Raw genomic sequence first — 14,559 nt, 5'->3', positions numbered from 1 at the left:
AACAACAAAACAAAAGAAAAAAAAAAAAAGAAAACCCCCTACCTCTGGAATCCAAGGTGCCTCGCCGGTGGTCAGAATTTGCAAGGCAGTCTTCAGGTCTGGGCTCGGCAATTTCGCCTGGTTCAGGGACAGTTTGAGTTCGATGAGCTGGTTCAGAGTCATGTCGAAGAGCATGCGCTTCCCGTCCAAATGGGCCTTGAGATCGATCAGCTTGCTCACTGTCGCAGCTTTTCTGCTCCAATCGGTAATGACAAGAGCCTTGACCCATTTCGTGTGTGCATCTTGGGCGAACTTGAGTAACGTCGTCTTCCTCTTGCGGTTCCCTTCCGAGGTATCGTCGGGCAAGTCGCTTCCGTTCGCTGCATTGCCGTTCATGGTCACGGGCATCCACTTAACGCTGGCCGCGTCCATGATGGCTTTTTGCAGGTCGTCATGCGTAGATTGGGCAAGGCGCACGAGAATAGTCGATAGCGGGATGAAGCCCTGGGTGATGTGGACAATCTCGTCGGGAAGGTCATTCATCCTCGAGCGGTTCGACGCGACAGTACCTTGCAGTCCATCAGAGTTCCCCTTTGGTTTGGGCGGCTGTGTGCTTCCATCCTTTGCTCCGTTCAATGTAGAACCTGACGCCGAGTCGACAGCCTTGCCCTTGTCGGTCGGGGGATTACTGCTCTCGCGTCCACCCGACAACCGCCCGTTCGCCTTGTGATCCCTATCGTGATCCGAGCGTCCCCCATTATGAGCACCGTTTTCCATGGCGACGATGCCCGGCATAAAGCGACGCCCTTCCTCCCAGCTGTCGGCCCTGCTGTGTTGCCGAGCCCCAGTGCCTGCCTAGCCGAAACGTTCCGATTCGCCGACACGACACAGAATGAGCTCTTCCCTTATCGCATGAGCGCCTTGTTGCAATTGGAATATGAGTCCCAGGCACTAAATGGGATGACGAATTTTCGTGTAGCCTCGGTCCACTCGTCGCCGGATGCGCGTGCGTCGCGTGGGAAGAAGAAGATGCTCTGGATTTGTTCGAAGAACTTTGCGAATCGCAGGTCTGCTGACCAACCAAAAGGCTACAGTATCGATGTAGTTAAGGTGTCGGAAAACGATATCGTAATCAGAGGTAAATATTCTGTGGTTATGCTAGGGGCTGTTGACAAGTGGGAGAGACGAGCCAGCGAAGAACCGTAGTCGGGAAGGAGCACGATGGGGGATGGGAGTCGTCGAGAAAAAAGGAGCTGCTGCCTCTCGAAAAGGGACATCAAGCAGGCCGGGGAAAAGATCTCCGGTGTACCGATGCTGCTCTTTTAGACGGTTATAGCGCGTTGGGAGAAAGGGGGGGAGCGGTTCCGTCGTGTTGGATTGTTGGTGGTAGAGATGTTGGGGAGGGAACAGGAAACTGGAAGAAGCGCTTCCTGGGGCGGTTGGTCGTTCAGATGCTGAAAGAATTCTATTCGTACCTTCCTGGGGTTCTTCTTTCATACTGTATTACGTACTGGCAGGCACGGACGAACTGAACGCATCTTGGTCAGTGGACGACCCCACGCACATTAACTGTATTCCGAGTCATGTGACCTCGAAGCTGTCGGCCGAATATCCTCCGTACAGTATCAATACTGTGCGTACTAAACAATTATGTACGGGCCTTTGTCAACGAGAGAACCGATTCCATCTCCGTCTCCCCATGGCAGGACTAACATAATAGCCTCCTTCCTTCAACTCAACACCTGACCCTCTGACCCTACCACCTTTACGCGGGACTAAGCTCCTGCATCTCAGTTAAAGAAGGGTGTAACGCCAACGTCATTGCCAACGTCGACCTTGGACCATTAACCGTCTGTACAAGATCGTTTCAGCGTCATTTTCAGCCTTCTCTTGTCGTGATTTCCGGAAGAGAAGAAAGGAAGGGAAAAGGAAACAAATGGGGGGAGGACGAGAGAAGCCACAATGTTTGGAGGCGAGGAATCGAATGAGCCGAGTGCATCAATTACCCATCATGCTTCTCTAGTACTTTGGCGTCCGATATCATCAATGGATTACACAGACAATTGTGTCGTAGTACTGATGGAGAAGTGCGCTGACAATTTTTTTCTTTTCGTTTCTTTTTTAGTTTCCCCCTCATCTTTGATACCAAGACATGCGCAAGAAATATCATCATAATGGATTGCACCCATTTCCCCAATCCCACCCGCTTACCGACCCCCGTATGACATGTGCGCGTCCGAGTGTGTAGAAATGTGTCGTAGAAAGTCTTTATTTCATGCCCTGGTAAGAGGCACTGGGCATCGAAAGAACTCGGCGAAGGAAGAAATTCGTAATTTATGTAGGGCGAACGCGTTCTCAGCTGCAGGGAAAAGAAAGGTGGATGAGTATCAATTCCCTATCTACGGAAAGAGAGCAGAAGAAATCAAAAACGGCGATGCGTGATATGGTTGCCTGCTCACTTACAATTTGTTCGGCGCTGAAGCAGGTGTAGTAGGCCACTGGTATCCCGCCGCGTCACTGAACTTGTAGCCATAGGACGAAGTGAAGTCGTCGAGGACGGCGGGACCACGAGATCCTGCAGATTGTCATCAGTATTGTCCTCACTCGGCTCACTCGCGCCCCGAATTTTACACAGTGGAGCAGATTCGACGTACCATAGGGATATTCCATAGGGATAATCTCCTTGTTGTCGTCGAGGTAGTGGAGTAGGGGGGTGAAAATCCTCCAGCTCGCATCCAGTTCATCGTCTCGTACAAAGTTCGAATGGTCCCCCTTGAGGCAGTCGAGAATCAAGGACTCGTACGCCTCGGGAATCTTAAGGTCCGAGAACCGCCGCCGGTATGTCAAGTCCAGCTCTGTGACGACGGTCTGCATGCTAAGACCCGGGAGCTTCGAGTTCATCTTGATGTACACGCTCTCGTTGGGCTGGATACGCATGACCAGCTCGTTCCGCGGGATGTCCTTAAAAATGCCCGAGGTCACGTCCTTGAACTGGATGCGGATCTCCGTCTTCTGCTCGTTCAGCGCCTTGCCAGCCTTCATGATGAACGGCACGCCGTCCCACCGCTCGTTCTTAATGTACGCCACCAGGGCGCAGAAGGTGGGGCACCGGGAGCCCTCGGGGACGGTGTCGTCTTCTTTGTAAGCGGGCTTGCTGCCGTCGAGAGATCTGCCGTACTGGCCAATGATGACGTTCTTAGGCTCGATGGCCGGAATGGCGCGCAAAACTCTGACCTTCTCGTCACGGATGTCTTCGGCCGAGAAGGAAATGGGGCGCTCCATAGCGAGCAGGGTCAATACTTGCAGCAGGTGGTTCTGCATGACATCGCGGATGATGCCAAACTCGTCAAAGTACCCGCCACGACCCTCGGTGCCGAAGGGCTCCTTGAATGTGATCTGGACATTGTCGATGTTCTGCCTGTTCCACGTGGCCCCAAAGAAGGAATTTCCGAACCGGAGGATCAGAATGTTCTTCACCATCTCCTTGCCCAGATAATGGTCGATGCGGTACAACTCGTCCTCCTTCCAGTCCGGTTCCAGAGACTTTTGCAGTTCCCGCGAGCTAGCGAGGTCCTTGCCGAAAGGTTTCTCGACCTAGAGGGCGCCCGCCAAAACTCGTCAGCCAGTGGGCGCAAGGGAAACGGAACAGGGTGAGAGTCCCGGGACAGGCAGGGATTGTGAGGGGGAAAGAATAGACATCTACATACGACGACGCGGGCAATGCCGTTGCTAGGGTAACAGCACCTCTTGAGGTGCTGAGAGACGATGGTAAAGACGCTTGGGGGGAGGGCCATGTAGAATAGACGGTGAGTCTCCGATCTGCCCGCCTCGAGCTCCTCGAGGTGTTTGTTCAGCTCGAGAAAGCTGTCATCCCGGTCATATTGGCCCGCAATATAGGTGCAGAGGTTGCAGAAGTCGTGAAGTTGCTGCTCGATCTCCTTTGTCGGCGTCTTCATGTATGATCGAATACGGCGTATGTACTCATCGTGGTCCATCTTTGTACGCGCATAGCCGACAATCTTGATGTCCTTGGGCAGGAAGCCATTGCGATACTATTCGAAGTCATGTTAGCAGACTATCCCGGCTACTAACTTGTCTTGGTCGCAGATTTATTGTCATGTCCATGGAGGTTAAGCAGGGCGAGGCGGGCGCGGCAGGGGAGCGGCGCAAAGCTGAGGCAGTATTGTGTATTGCTTACCAGACCGAAGAGCGCGGGGTACTAAGAGAAGTCAGCAATCTTCGCCGTCATCGGAGAAGGTTTGAATGGGCACGCGAAAAGTACCGTCTTCTTCTTCGCCAGATCTCCGGATGCGCCGAGAACGACGATGATTGTGTTATCCTTCAGCTCCATCGCACTAGAAGAAGAGATTTAAATTACTTGTTAGCAAAATATGTTAAGAAATCCCGGGTGTTGTTCTTGAAGCTACGAGGCCCTGCGTGGCGCCCTCGACTGCGCCCCATACGACGGACGACACGAGCTGCCTCTGAGAAGTTGGGGGTAAAACGCGAAAGCGGGGGGGAAAAGAAGGTTGTCAAGAGGAGAGGAAACTCGAAGCGGGTGGGGTTCTTTCGGGGATGGTCGAAGCTAGCACGTACGCTGGGGATGCTCCGAGTTCACTCATAGTGATCGCTAAGGTGCTGGCTGTTGTTTTGCTCTGCTAAATGGAAGAGAAAAAGAAACAAAAAAGAAAGTCAGTTGCAAAGAAATTGTTGAGGGAAATAGATGGCGAGATTGTCAATGAGACCAGTTGGTAGGATTGGGGAGCGTTGATGACGGGGGTCTGCAGGAGGGGTGGGGGAGGCCGAGATGATGAGGGAATGAGGGGCTGTTGGGGACAGCTTTTTAGTACCTTAGCCACCACAGACAGTGACCATAAACGTAGGTATGGTAATTACGGACGGGGCGGGGTGTGGTAGGTAATGGCGCTGGCCACTTAACCCGCCGCCGACGGCTCCGATGCATCATCCTTCGCCCATGCTCAGCAAGTCCGACCATTCCGGCTACACTGCAGTGGGAAACCGCAAAAGGGATGGGCCCCGCTACCCGCCCACGTTATAGCAGATCTGTTGGATCTGATGCGATACCTCGCAGACCTCGCCTTCGCAGCCACCGACCCGTGTCGGGTGGGGGTTTGTGTTAGAATTTACCTTAGATGTCGGCGGTAGTACCCCGAGAAGCGGGTTTTCGACGCTAAGTCCATGCGGGAAGCTTACACACATATTGCAGCTGCCGCACTTCGTTCACTTCAACTGTACGGTACGTACACTCCCGGCCTGGTCAAGGGGATAAGAAGTCCTGGTATATTGGACCGACTTAGCCTCGTACCTTAGATATAACTCCGAATGTACTCCGTAGCTCGGTAATTTTTGCTGAAGAGTGTCACCAATAGGAGGTATGGGTTGCATAGGCCGAGTTTGCTTTTAGCTAAGACTGCTGTTGGGGAAACATCAGGGTCAGGGGATTTCGGAGTTAGAAGAATTTGTGCTAGCAACGCACGCAAGAATGGTACAGCCCGCATCTGGCTGATTTATGAGCGGACAATGGCTAATATAAACAAGACCTAAGGTTTTGGATTTAGCCTTCCCACCACTCCTTTTTGCTAATAAAAGACAACGCATTATTAAGTTGTTCAAGTTCACGACGTCCTCAAAGAGGCGGTAGAAGTAGAATTTTCGTTTCTTCGTTTAAGGATGAGATAAGGTCGAAAAAGGAGATCAGGAAATATGAAGCCCCTGGGGAGCAAGTGCTTAGACTTAAATCACATCTAGGTGGTGTTTCTATTCGTACCTTTGCTTGCTAGTTCCGAGCTTTATAGGTAAGCGACCTGTGGGTGGGGACGAGGGGGAAGGTGAACCTGGAAGGGAAGGAGTCACGAAGAGAGGAACTAGATCCCCATGAATATTGCCCGGAAAATGAGCATATTGTGCCAGAAGAGTCACATAATTAGCTCTGCTTACCTACCTTACCTACCTTGGATGCGGACCGGTGTGGAGGATCATGGTGCATCTGATGTTGGGGGACGTTGGCGTATAAATGGAGCACTGGAGTTTCATGACCTAGCTTTCTTTGTTTCTTCTTTTCCTCTCCCCCCTTTCTTTTTACTTCGTATAACCGGAGATTAGACAAGAAGACGGGGATGTTGGCTCGCGTTGTCCCAATGACGATGGGGAAAGATAGGAAGTCACTCGACAAGACGTATATCAGAGTAAGATTCGGAACCATGTTCGTCGTCTATCCTTTATAGTACAAGAGGAGTATGCTGCCGTTGTAACTACGGTGTATACATATCTGTCATCGCCGTGCTTGGCAGGAACACGGAGACGCAAGACACGGCGGATATTGGCGCACTAAAAGGATTCGAGTAGATTGTCCTTCAGAGTGAAGGCTCGGGACCGATTTTCAACTCAGTATAGACGCCGTGGATCCGGCAAATTGTTCCCAGCCAGTTTCGTTGTGTTCAGTCCTTTTTTATGACTAATACCGAGCAAACCCCCCTTCTTCTCGGACATAAAAAGCAACAGCTGGCAAGGCGAGAATGTCCCGTCTCGAGTCACTGCCAATTCATTCCTACTTTACGGATAAACATGATCTGCCTGATACTTCGTTCGCAGGCCGATCAGATTCGTCGGTGGACTTCTCGAAACGAACCGAGAGCGCTGCGATATAGCAGCTACCCGGATAGGTTGACGCGATACCTGGACATCAAAATGTTGCTGGCGGTGAGGCTACCGGTCCCGAGTTCCAGTTTTGAACCGCCCGCTACTAGCTAGCAGTAGGAATGGAGGGAAAAGAAGCTGGAATGGGCCCGGGCGTATATCATCTACCTTTCAAAACCACGCAGCGGGATATTCGGTGACAGTGCCCGATGTTTAATGACTGGTGCGGCTCGCATGTCCAGTTTAGCCGGAAAGAGTGGGTCACCCAACCAGCCAGAGTTTAGCCTTTCTCGCATCCAACAACCGTGGTCGGTGTTTATTATCTTGCGAGTCGTCCCCACGTTCCTGTGGTCGGGGATGGGCGCAACACAGCGAGACCAGCGGCAACGACAAAACCAATCTTGCGAAGTGCTGGGCTCGTGAACAAGTCGACTGCTGGATGCGACAATGTCCAGATGTACCATTATGGCAGTCGTCTCCAATTGGTAGGGGGAGAACGACATACGTGTATACTCCGTACAGATAGGTATGCGAATGTAATACTCGAAGGGAAGATTCGTGGACAGTATAAAAGTTGATATTTCATCTTGCGCGAATTGGAGCCCATCTCACGCGCCCCCCCCCCCCCCCCCCCCCCCCCCCCCCGGTGGGATCTTTGAAGCTCCATACAAACGGAGTGTAACGAAGTAATTGCGAATGGGGACGGGCGTATGACGTCGGATGCGCATACTGTATCGAGGGGAAGTCCAGCCCTCGCGGTAAGGGCTGCAACTCAGCCACAACCCCACGTCCGAGATAAGATAAGAATAGATATCTGTGGCTGGGGAGGTGGTAGAATATGCAACTTTTCGACCGCTGTGTGTGGTCACTTGGTCACCTGACTTAGGGCACACTCGAGATTTTAGTGGCCCTCAGCACCCCTACCTTACCGGATCTCTTCCACTAACGGAAACATCACGACAACGACAACATCGGCGTGCAAGTCAACCCTGGAGAATTGTCCTGCTGCGACGGCATTTCTCTAACCTTCCTATACCAATACCCTATCCGGTTCGGTTGGAGTGAGGGTAACTCGACATAGTCAAGATGCCTTCAGAACAGGGTCACCGACGTAAGTTACCCACATCCTATTTCGCATTTGCCGGCAGCGATTGTGAGCATGTGTTCCAGTCGCCAGGCGAGGATCAGCCAAAAGATCTGTTGAATCTGCTTCTTCCTCCCTTGTTTTTTCTCCTTGTTCCCACTTACATTTGGCTAACTTGGATATTGGATAGTATACGTCAAGTGAGTACAACATTCGGCACTTGGGGAAGTCGATTTCGCATTCGGAGGGGGGATATTTTGATATCGAGACTCGACTGGGAAAGAGGGCGGGGATGAACAGCGCCTTGCGAAGAAACGACCGACCGAATTCAATGGACAGGAGCTGATTGAGTGTACCAGGGGACGTCACCTGTCCTACCAACGTAGCCGCCACACTACCCATTCCCAGACCAGCCTGGTGAAGATTGAGGGTGTCGACACCATTGACGCCGCCAAGTACGCGCACTCCATCACATACCATTTGGTGGACCGGTTTTGCTGACGAAGGGACGACAGCTTCTACCTCGGCAAGAAGGTTGCGTACGTCTACAAGGCCAAGAAGGAGATCCGTGGATCCAAGATCCGCGTCATCTGGGGCAAGGTCACCCGCCCTCACGGTAACTAAACCCCTATTCCCATTTTCTCCTCGCCACTGCCCGGTCTCATCGGCTCGGGCTTGCCCACTATGATCACTGACCCTCGATTGCGACAGGCAACTCGGGCGTTGTCCGTGCGAAGTTCCGCCACCCCCTTCCCACTAAGTCTTTCGGTGCCTCGGTTCGCGTCATGCTTTACCCCTCGTCGATATAAAATGGTTTCGGGCGGAGTTGGAGTGGATGGCTTCTGAACTGGCTGCATCGGTCAAGGTCAAGGATCAGAGCATAGCCTTGGGATTAAGGCTCAACAAATTAAACTTGTGAAACAACATACCCCCCCGAAATCTCCCATTGGGCGAGCCTACGCGATGATAATGGGTCCATGTGATATCTTGCCGGTTCCTGTGTCAGGCGCGAAGGGGTTCGTTCGACACCGAGAAAGGAAATGGACAGGATGGATGCGGATGTTTTCCGTCCTCGAAATAGAAATCTCGGTACTTGGGAATGGGGTTAAGCGGCATTCAAGTCACAATTTAACGTCACTCTTTCGGGCGGTATAAAATGATTTCTCGCGAATTCCTCGGTCCACCTTTCCCACCGTCCCAAAGCCCATCGCTATGTGCGGCAACCGCGATTGCTATTTGTCTATTTCAATCACGTCCATTGTGATTATTGGTGGAGGATTTGGGAGTTTTGACTACTATACAATTATAATGAGAAAGAAAAAACATAGATCACTTATATTGCGGTGGCCGACGTTTGGCTAGGCATCTGTGGTAGTCTTGCCCTCAAGCCCTTACGACTTTGTTGAACTCGCCGAAACGACTGGCACTCGGGAATGTTGCATGAGGAGTTATTTTGATACCCCTGGGTAGTGATAGGGGGGTCGACTGCACTCTACCTGGCCCCTTCAGAGGTCCTTTCCCGCCAGACGTGGACCGCTGATCATCTCAGCTTCAATGGGACGGGCGACAGACGGAATCGCAAAGGAGAGCAGTGTTGCGATTCATCGACCTTCAGGCATAAATTTTCGCAGGCTTCCCGCCGTCAACATTGCGACAATGCGAAGCGGGTTTGCGACACGAAGTGGAATCCGCGCTTTGCGGTGTGACCGGTCCCCTTCTCATCTGGGGATACTGGACGGGCCCGAGGTGCCAGGGACGTAGCTTCAAGCAGCACCGCACTTCGTCGTCACTGCCTTACCCTTGAGAACCCTTGTCCCAGCAGTGCGGCAAAGGAAGCTTTGGCTGGATCCTCGGGATCGTGTGTCCTGGTGGGGAGAGCTATCAGTGTATCAGTGCGACTACAAATGGACCCTTCCCACTCGATGAGAGCATCATGAACAGTGGCCGGCGCGTAAGACTGTGTCTCGTCGTATTCTGGCCGTCGACTACACACAGCAGGGCTCAATAAGTTGCGGAGTTCTGTTGCGGTGTAATGTGGTCCTGGGTCACTGTTGTACATCCGACCTGAACGGGAGAGCGACGGTATCACTTGTGTTCAGTGCCATTTGGAGTCCAAGGCAAGTCAGCCTGAGTGAGCGTCAGTGTCAGCCTGAACGTCAATCAAGCGCTGCAGTATCTCGGTTTTCAGCTGTGTTGCCTAGCTAGAATGCTGGCTACTGAGACCGTAGTTGCCATGTATGTGACTGAATGTTCACACAGAGGCGAGGAGAATATACAGTACATGTCCTGGATTGACCGGGACGGCTGAGTGCAGAGCTCGTAAATACCTGCCCCCCACACTCACCACGGATTTGATTCGGAAGCCATGGGGATTAGAGGCCCGAGAAGAGGATATGTGGCCGCTCTGGCTCGCCGCACTTGATGTCCAGTTTTGCCCAAAGCTAGACCATGCTGTCGTGACTAGTAGCTGTTGTCGCCGCAGAAAGTCAAGTGGATGCTGCTGAGAACACAAGTGGTGTGGTGTCATGGGTGCTATATGAAGTGCTTCACCGAAGCATTTAGTTGCACGGATAGAACTGGAAGAGCCTAAGGGGTTAGCATCTGTACTCACTCAAAAGTTGTACTCCCAGGTATAGGTCCGATCTGAGCTGGCCACACATGGCAGAGGGTTGGTTGAGGGTTGAGGCTCCTCGGGTTCTTGGTGTTTCGACAGGGAGCCCAGGGAGCTAGGAAACGACACATTACTTGGAATGAGCATGTCCAACCGTAATGCCGTACCGAGAGGGAATATTCGGGGGTTGCCTGCTATGCAAGAAGAACTCGGAAGACTCTAGAAGAATGAATGGCATCCCTGTGTCACCTAGTCAATCATGACTGCTGCGCGGCAATGTATACTCAGTGAAAACTTATCCAGTGAGATCTGGGCTTTTGTGACATCCCATCTTGCGAAGCAGAAGTCAGTCACAGCGTACAAGCTCGAGTCAGAGCGACGTACTCGGGATTACCACACGTTGTTTTTCGACTGATGCGCCAGGCGTAGGCGGCGACGGACGCAGCGCTCAGCCACGTATTACACGTTCGAAACTGGGTAGCCTAACGAATCGGACCCTCTTAGTGAGGATTAGAGTAAATTAAGCTTACGCGTTGTTTTCCTCAGGGGACAAACTCATCCAGGTTAGCAGGCCGCATGCATTCTCGATGGATCATGAACTCGTATTTGCCACCGAGCCTACTCCGTTGCGTACCTGTGCGATACCTAGGTAAACAACACTTCGGTAAGGCAGGGCGGTCACAGCAGATTTGTTTTGTCCTTGATGGTTAGTTAGTGCATGGTCTCCTCATTTGTCGAGTTTTTCTATCTCTATCCCAGCCGGAGAACGCCTTCAGCGGAACGGCAGCAGCTCTCCTACGTGATCATCGGATAAAGTCCATTCAGGGGGCGTGGATGCTTCCTCTCACTCCTAGGCAGCGGCATCACTTCCTGGGTCTTCCTCGCTTGGGTGTACATGGATCCACCTAGGCCACTAGGTATTTTGATGAGGGAGGACAGGATCTTTGCCTCGTTCCGCTAAAGGATAGTTTGAAGAATTTGCCTCTAGGTCGCAACAATCACGACAACAACACGATGTATGAACTTCGTCCTGGTGATCCGCGTTTCTGCCTGGGCAATTTTCTGTGAATTCATAGAATGTAGGATCTGATGTCAAATGGCTCTGTAAAAGACGTAAGGTAGTGAGTGTAAAGACGGTTGACGAAGTTTGGATCGGCTAGGTCACGTAATTGCAGATGGATCATCGAGTGGTCCAGGTTGTCAGGGAAACCCGGCTGCACACGTCAGACAGGTAGACGGGTTGTGCGGGGTCAGTACTACCTTAGGTATCTGTCCATCGCAACACCTCTGGTGTGCTTTGACTCAAAGAAGGAAGGCCGTTGGCATGCGAACGGCCAAGCAGGAAACCCGTGAAACAAAAGTCGACCACAAAGGGAGACGGTGTCGCACTATATCAGCCACCGGAAGCCTTAGATCAGGGAGGGATCTCCATTTGTCCTTTTGGAGGAGTGGCAGGTTCTGTGCGATGGAGGAAATAGGGCAGCACCGCATAAAGAACAACACCACTGTCTGTCTCAGTAGTGGACGCAGGTAATCACCCCATAGATGCCGGTGACAACCTACTTTTGTTAATGGTAGGTAGTTGGCGCTTTTATATCGATGCCAAACCGCGAGTCCGCCTAATCAAAAGCTCTCGCCGTGTGCTGGTGTATATACACCGTACACGTAGAGACGGGATACCTTACTTGGTTGTCCATCGGGCAAATGGCTCAAAGTTGGCTCGCTGACCAAACATGGAAATGGATGTATCCGTACGTAATGTAATAATAGATTGGGCGTCATACGTTGTACGGAGTACAACGTGTCAGCAATCGACTCCCAACTCCTGCATTCATCATTCATCGGAGGACTTTGTATTTGAAAATACCAATCTCGGTACAGGCGTTCGGTCGCAGTATCGGTGAGAGGAGAGAACAGAACAACAACAACAATGCGTGGTGTCGTATTAGCGGTGTGATATGGCTGTCTCGAGATACGTTGTACCTCCCAGATCTAGGTACGGGGAAAATATATCAAACCGTAAGGTACCTAAGGTAGGTACCTTAGGTAATTATAAGAACCTGTAAGTTTCGACAGGCAACCGAAGGTACGTACCTAGGTGTACGTTGTAGGAGTCTGACAATCGTCATCTCTGGAAAGATATCGACCACACAAAATCGTCCGATTGCCTAGCTGTAGGGGTAGTGTGTTGCAACGGTGGTAGTGGTCGTCATGCTCGGTGGGTGTGTCGTGTTCGTGAGGGGATATCGCTTTCGATCTTTCGCTCTCACTCTCTTGGTCATTCGTTCTGTCTTCTTTTCTGTCCGCCCTCGCCTCGCGAACGCTGCTTCTTCTATTTTCCTAGCTTAGTCGAATCCGAACCATCCAAACCACTCGTTGCTGATTAGCACCGTTTTCCCACCTCCAAAATCCATGTGTCCAACTACTCCAATAATTCATCCCTATCGAAATTGCCGGACACGACAGGTGTAAGCCCGTCCCCATCTTTTAGCTCAATGCCCCTTGTTGTTACCTTCGGTATGCATCGTATTTCTGGAAGTTTGGATGGATTGATTATTAGGAACTCACCTCTGGTACTTGCTTTGTACGGAGTACTTATTAGGTAGGCGTTGGCTCCTGCTTCCTAGGGTAATAATAAGGTACCTACTAAGACAGCTCCCCTTTTGATCAGCTTCGACTGCCTTATACGATATTTATTGGTACTCCGTATTTCCACCCGACCGTTGTCATGGTGCTATTGGGTTGTTCGTCGTGGCTTGGACATGCAACGCGGCTGCAACGTTCACCGGAGCGTTATGATAGTACCTAATGTGGGAAAGGAGCTCTGCCATTGGACAGACTGCTGAAGCAGCAACATAAACCACCTCATGCAAAGCATACGCGCCATACACTGGGAATAGTTATAGGGTGAACTCGAATAATAGGATCCGTTGGCTGACAGATACGAATGGCCCCTAGGACAACCACAGGACCAAAGCGCATTCGTATACGCCACTACGTTATTCCCCTATAAAAACATTACCGCCGACGACTGTGGCCAACCCGGCAAGGAGGTTTTGCTATTTATGGTGTTCTGAAGTCTGAGATTTTCGATGTCGGCGCGTCAGCATTTATTTGCCTTTCCTAGCATCTTATTAGGGCAGAAAAACACCCTCTCTGACGAGTATATTCCCAGTGCACATGCACACGGATACCACAGAAATAAATGTACCGGATGGGATTCTTATGGGGCCGCAAAAAATCGACCATAGCCACCACACCTATATTTGAGCCTTCTTCTCTTGCCCGTGGATACGACCAGTCTGAGACGCTTATACACAAGCGCACACACGCACACACTAGACAGCTAAGTGGGCACAGGTCGCGACTCGCCGGACATCTGAAGAAAGGTCCTCTCTGCAGCCCGCAAAGAAAGGATTTTTTTTGGAAGAGCCTAGTTATCTATTGCAGAAGACGGGAAAGAGATAAGACACTTCGCTTTTCGGCAGGGTGCTATTAACTTTACCAACCTTCGGAATCCTCGGTCAGAAACCAAGACCAGGAAAACAAGGCTCTTGGTTAAACGAATTTCAGAATCTCTCCACCCCCTCTACCTACAACTTATTTCCATTCCTGACCCTCAACTCTTAAGCCATACCTTGTGCGCTCCGCACAGGTTGCCCGGGGGCCAAGACTGGGGTGCTTTTGTTCGATACCCATTGGCAGCATTCCAGCTACGTTTCGACGAAACGGGAATCAGCAGCAATTAACACCCGGCATCAAGTTGGTATTGTAATAGTAACGATCCGGAGCAAATCGAGATAGCCACTCCGGCGGGGATTTCCTCCTCTGCGACATTTACAAGTTAGCAACATCCACTCAGGACCGGATTCGGAGCAAAAGAAGCGACGGCGTCCTCGATAAGGTCACCAACGACCATTGTGAACGTATATATATTGTCACAACAAGGTTTACAAAAGGGCAACGGAAAAGCTTGTTGTTGACCTTGCAGGGCGACGATAGCAGATCCGTTAGATTTTAATCGCTATAAGAAGGATAATTGGTTTTGTTCCAATATCCGCTCAGGAGGCTGGGCTCATCCCCTGCTGCATTCGGCGGCTTACGAGGAACAGCCTAGAGCGGGCCTTCCGAGGCCTTATGAAGTACCAGGTACTGACGCCACCTAACTGAAACAGGGGACTCCCCCGTCGCTCGCCTGTGTTTACGACAATCGGTACATTAGCGCGCC

General features: G+C 51.4%; 3 protein-coding genes across 3 annotated transcripts in view; 1 reads left to right on the top strand and 2 right to left on the bottom strand.

Moving 5' to 3' along the window:
• The window catches only part of SODALDRAFT_320791 (mediator of RNA polymerase II transcription subunit 14), a gene marked incomplete at both ends in the record, with an annotated part of 3,566 nt that extends 2,810 nt beyond the window's left edge, over positions 1–756 (bottom strand). Inside the window, one exon of the mRNA XM_028609563.1 lies at positions 43–756. Coding sequence (XP_028463273.1) covers positions 43–756 — 714 coding nt within the window. The remainder of the gene's footprint in view (positions 1–42) is intronic.
• Positions 757–2,181: 1,425 nt separating this feature from the next.
• Positions 2,182–4,907, bottom strand: SODALDRAFT_328819 (glucose-6-phosphate 1-dehydrogenase). The gene is made up of 7 exons (XM_028610780.1): positions 4,576–4,907; positions 4,262–4,334; positions 4,178–4,198; positions 3,687–4,031; positions 2,634–3,573; positions 2,443–2,554; positions 2,182–2,338 (listed from the first exon to the last, which is right to left on the bottom strand). The coding sequence occupies exons 1-7, from the start codon at positions 4,599–4,601 to the stop codon at positions 2,335–2,337; spliced, it is 1,521 nt and encodes a 506-aa protein (XP_028463272.1). The 5' UTR covers positions 4,602–4,907; the 3' UTR covers positions 2,182–2,334.
• A 2,815-nt stretch (positions 4,908–7,722) lies between these two features.
• On the top strand, positions 7,723–8,529 carry SODALDRAFT_337456 (60S ribosomal protein L33-A; the record flags this gene model as incomplete). Its single annotated transcript, XM_028612691.1, has 4 exons — positions 7,723–7,751; positions 8,080–8,175; positions 8,236–8,336; positions 8,432–8,529. The coding sequence occupies 4 exons, from the start codon at positions 7,723–7,725 to the stop codon at positions 8,527–8,529; spliced, it is 324 nt and encodes a 107-aa protein (XP_028463271.1).
• Between the last annotated feature and the right edge of the window lie 6,030 nt (positions 8,530–14,559).

This window comes from Sodiomyces alkalinus (genome assembly GCF_003711515.1).
Source record: "Sodiomyces alkalinus F11 unplaced genomic scaffold SODALscaffold_11, whole genome shotgun sequence".
NCBI lineage: Eukaryota > Fungi > Ascomycota > Sordariomycetes > Glomerellales > Plectosphaerellaceae > Sodiomyces > Sodiomyces alkalinus.
This window is presented reverse-complemented; position numbering and strand designations above follow the sequence as displayed.

Coding starts and splice junctions, on each gene's coding strand:
- SODALDRAFT_328819 (XM_028610780.1), bottom strand. CDS start 4,601: ATGAGTGAACTCGGAGCATCCCCAGC. Junction 4,199..4,261: donor ATCTGGCGAAGAAGAAGACG/GTACTTTTCGCG, acceptor GACTTCTCTTAG/TACCCCGCGCTCTTCGGTCT. Junction 2,555..2,633: donor CCCTATGGAATATCCCTATG/GTACGTCGAATC, acceptor GACAATCTGCAG/GATCTCGTGGTCCCGCCGTC.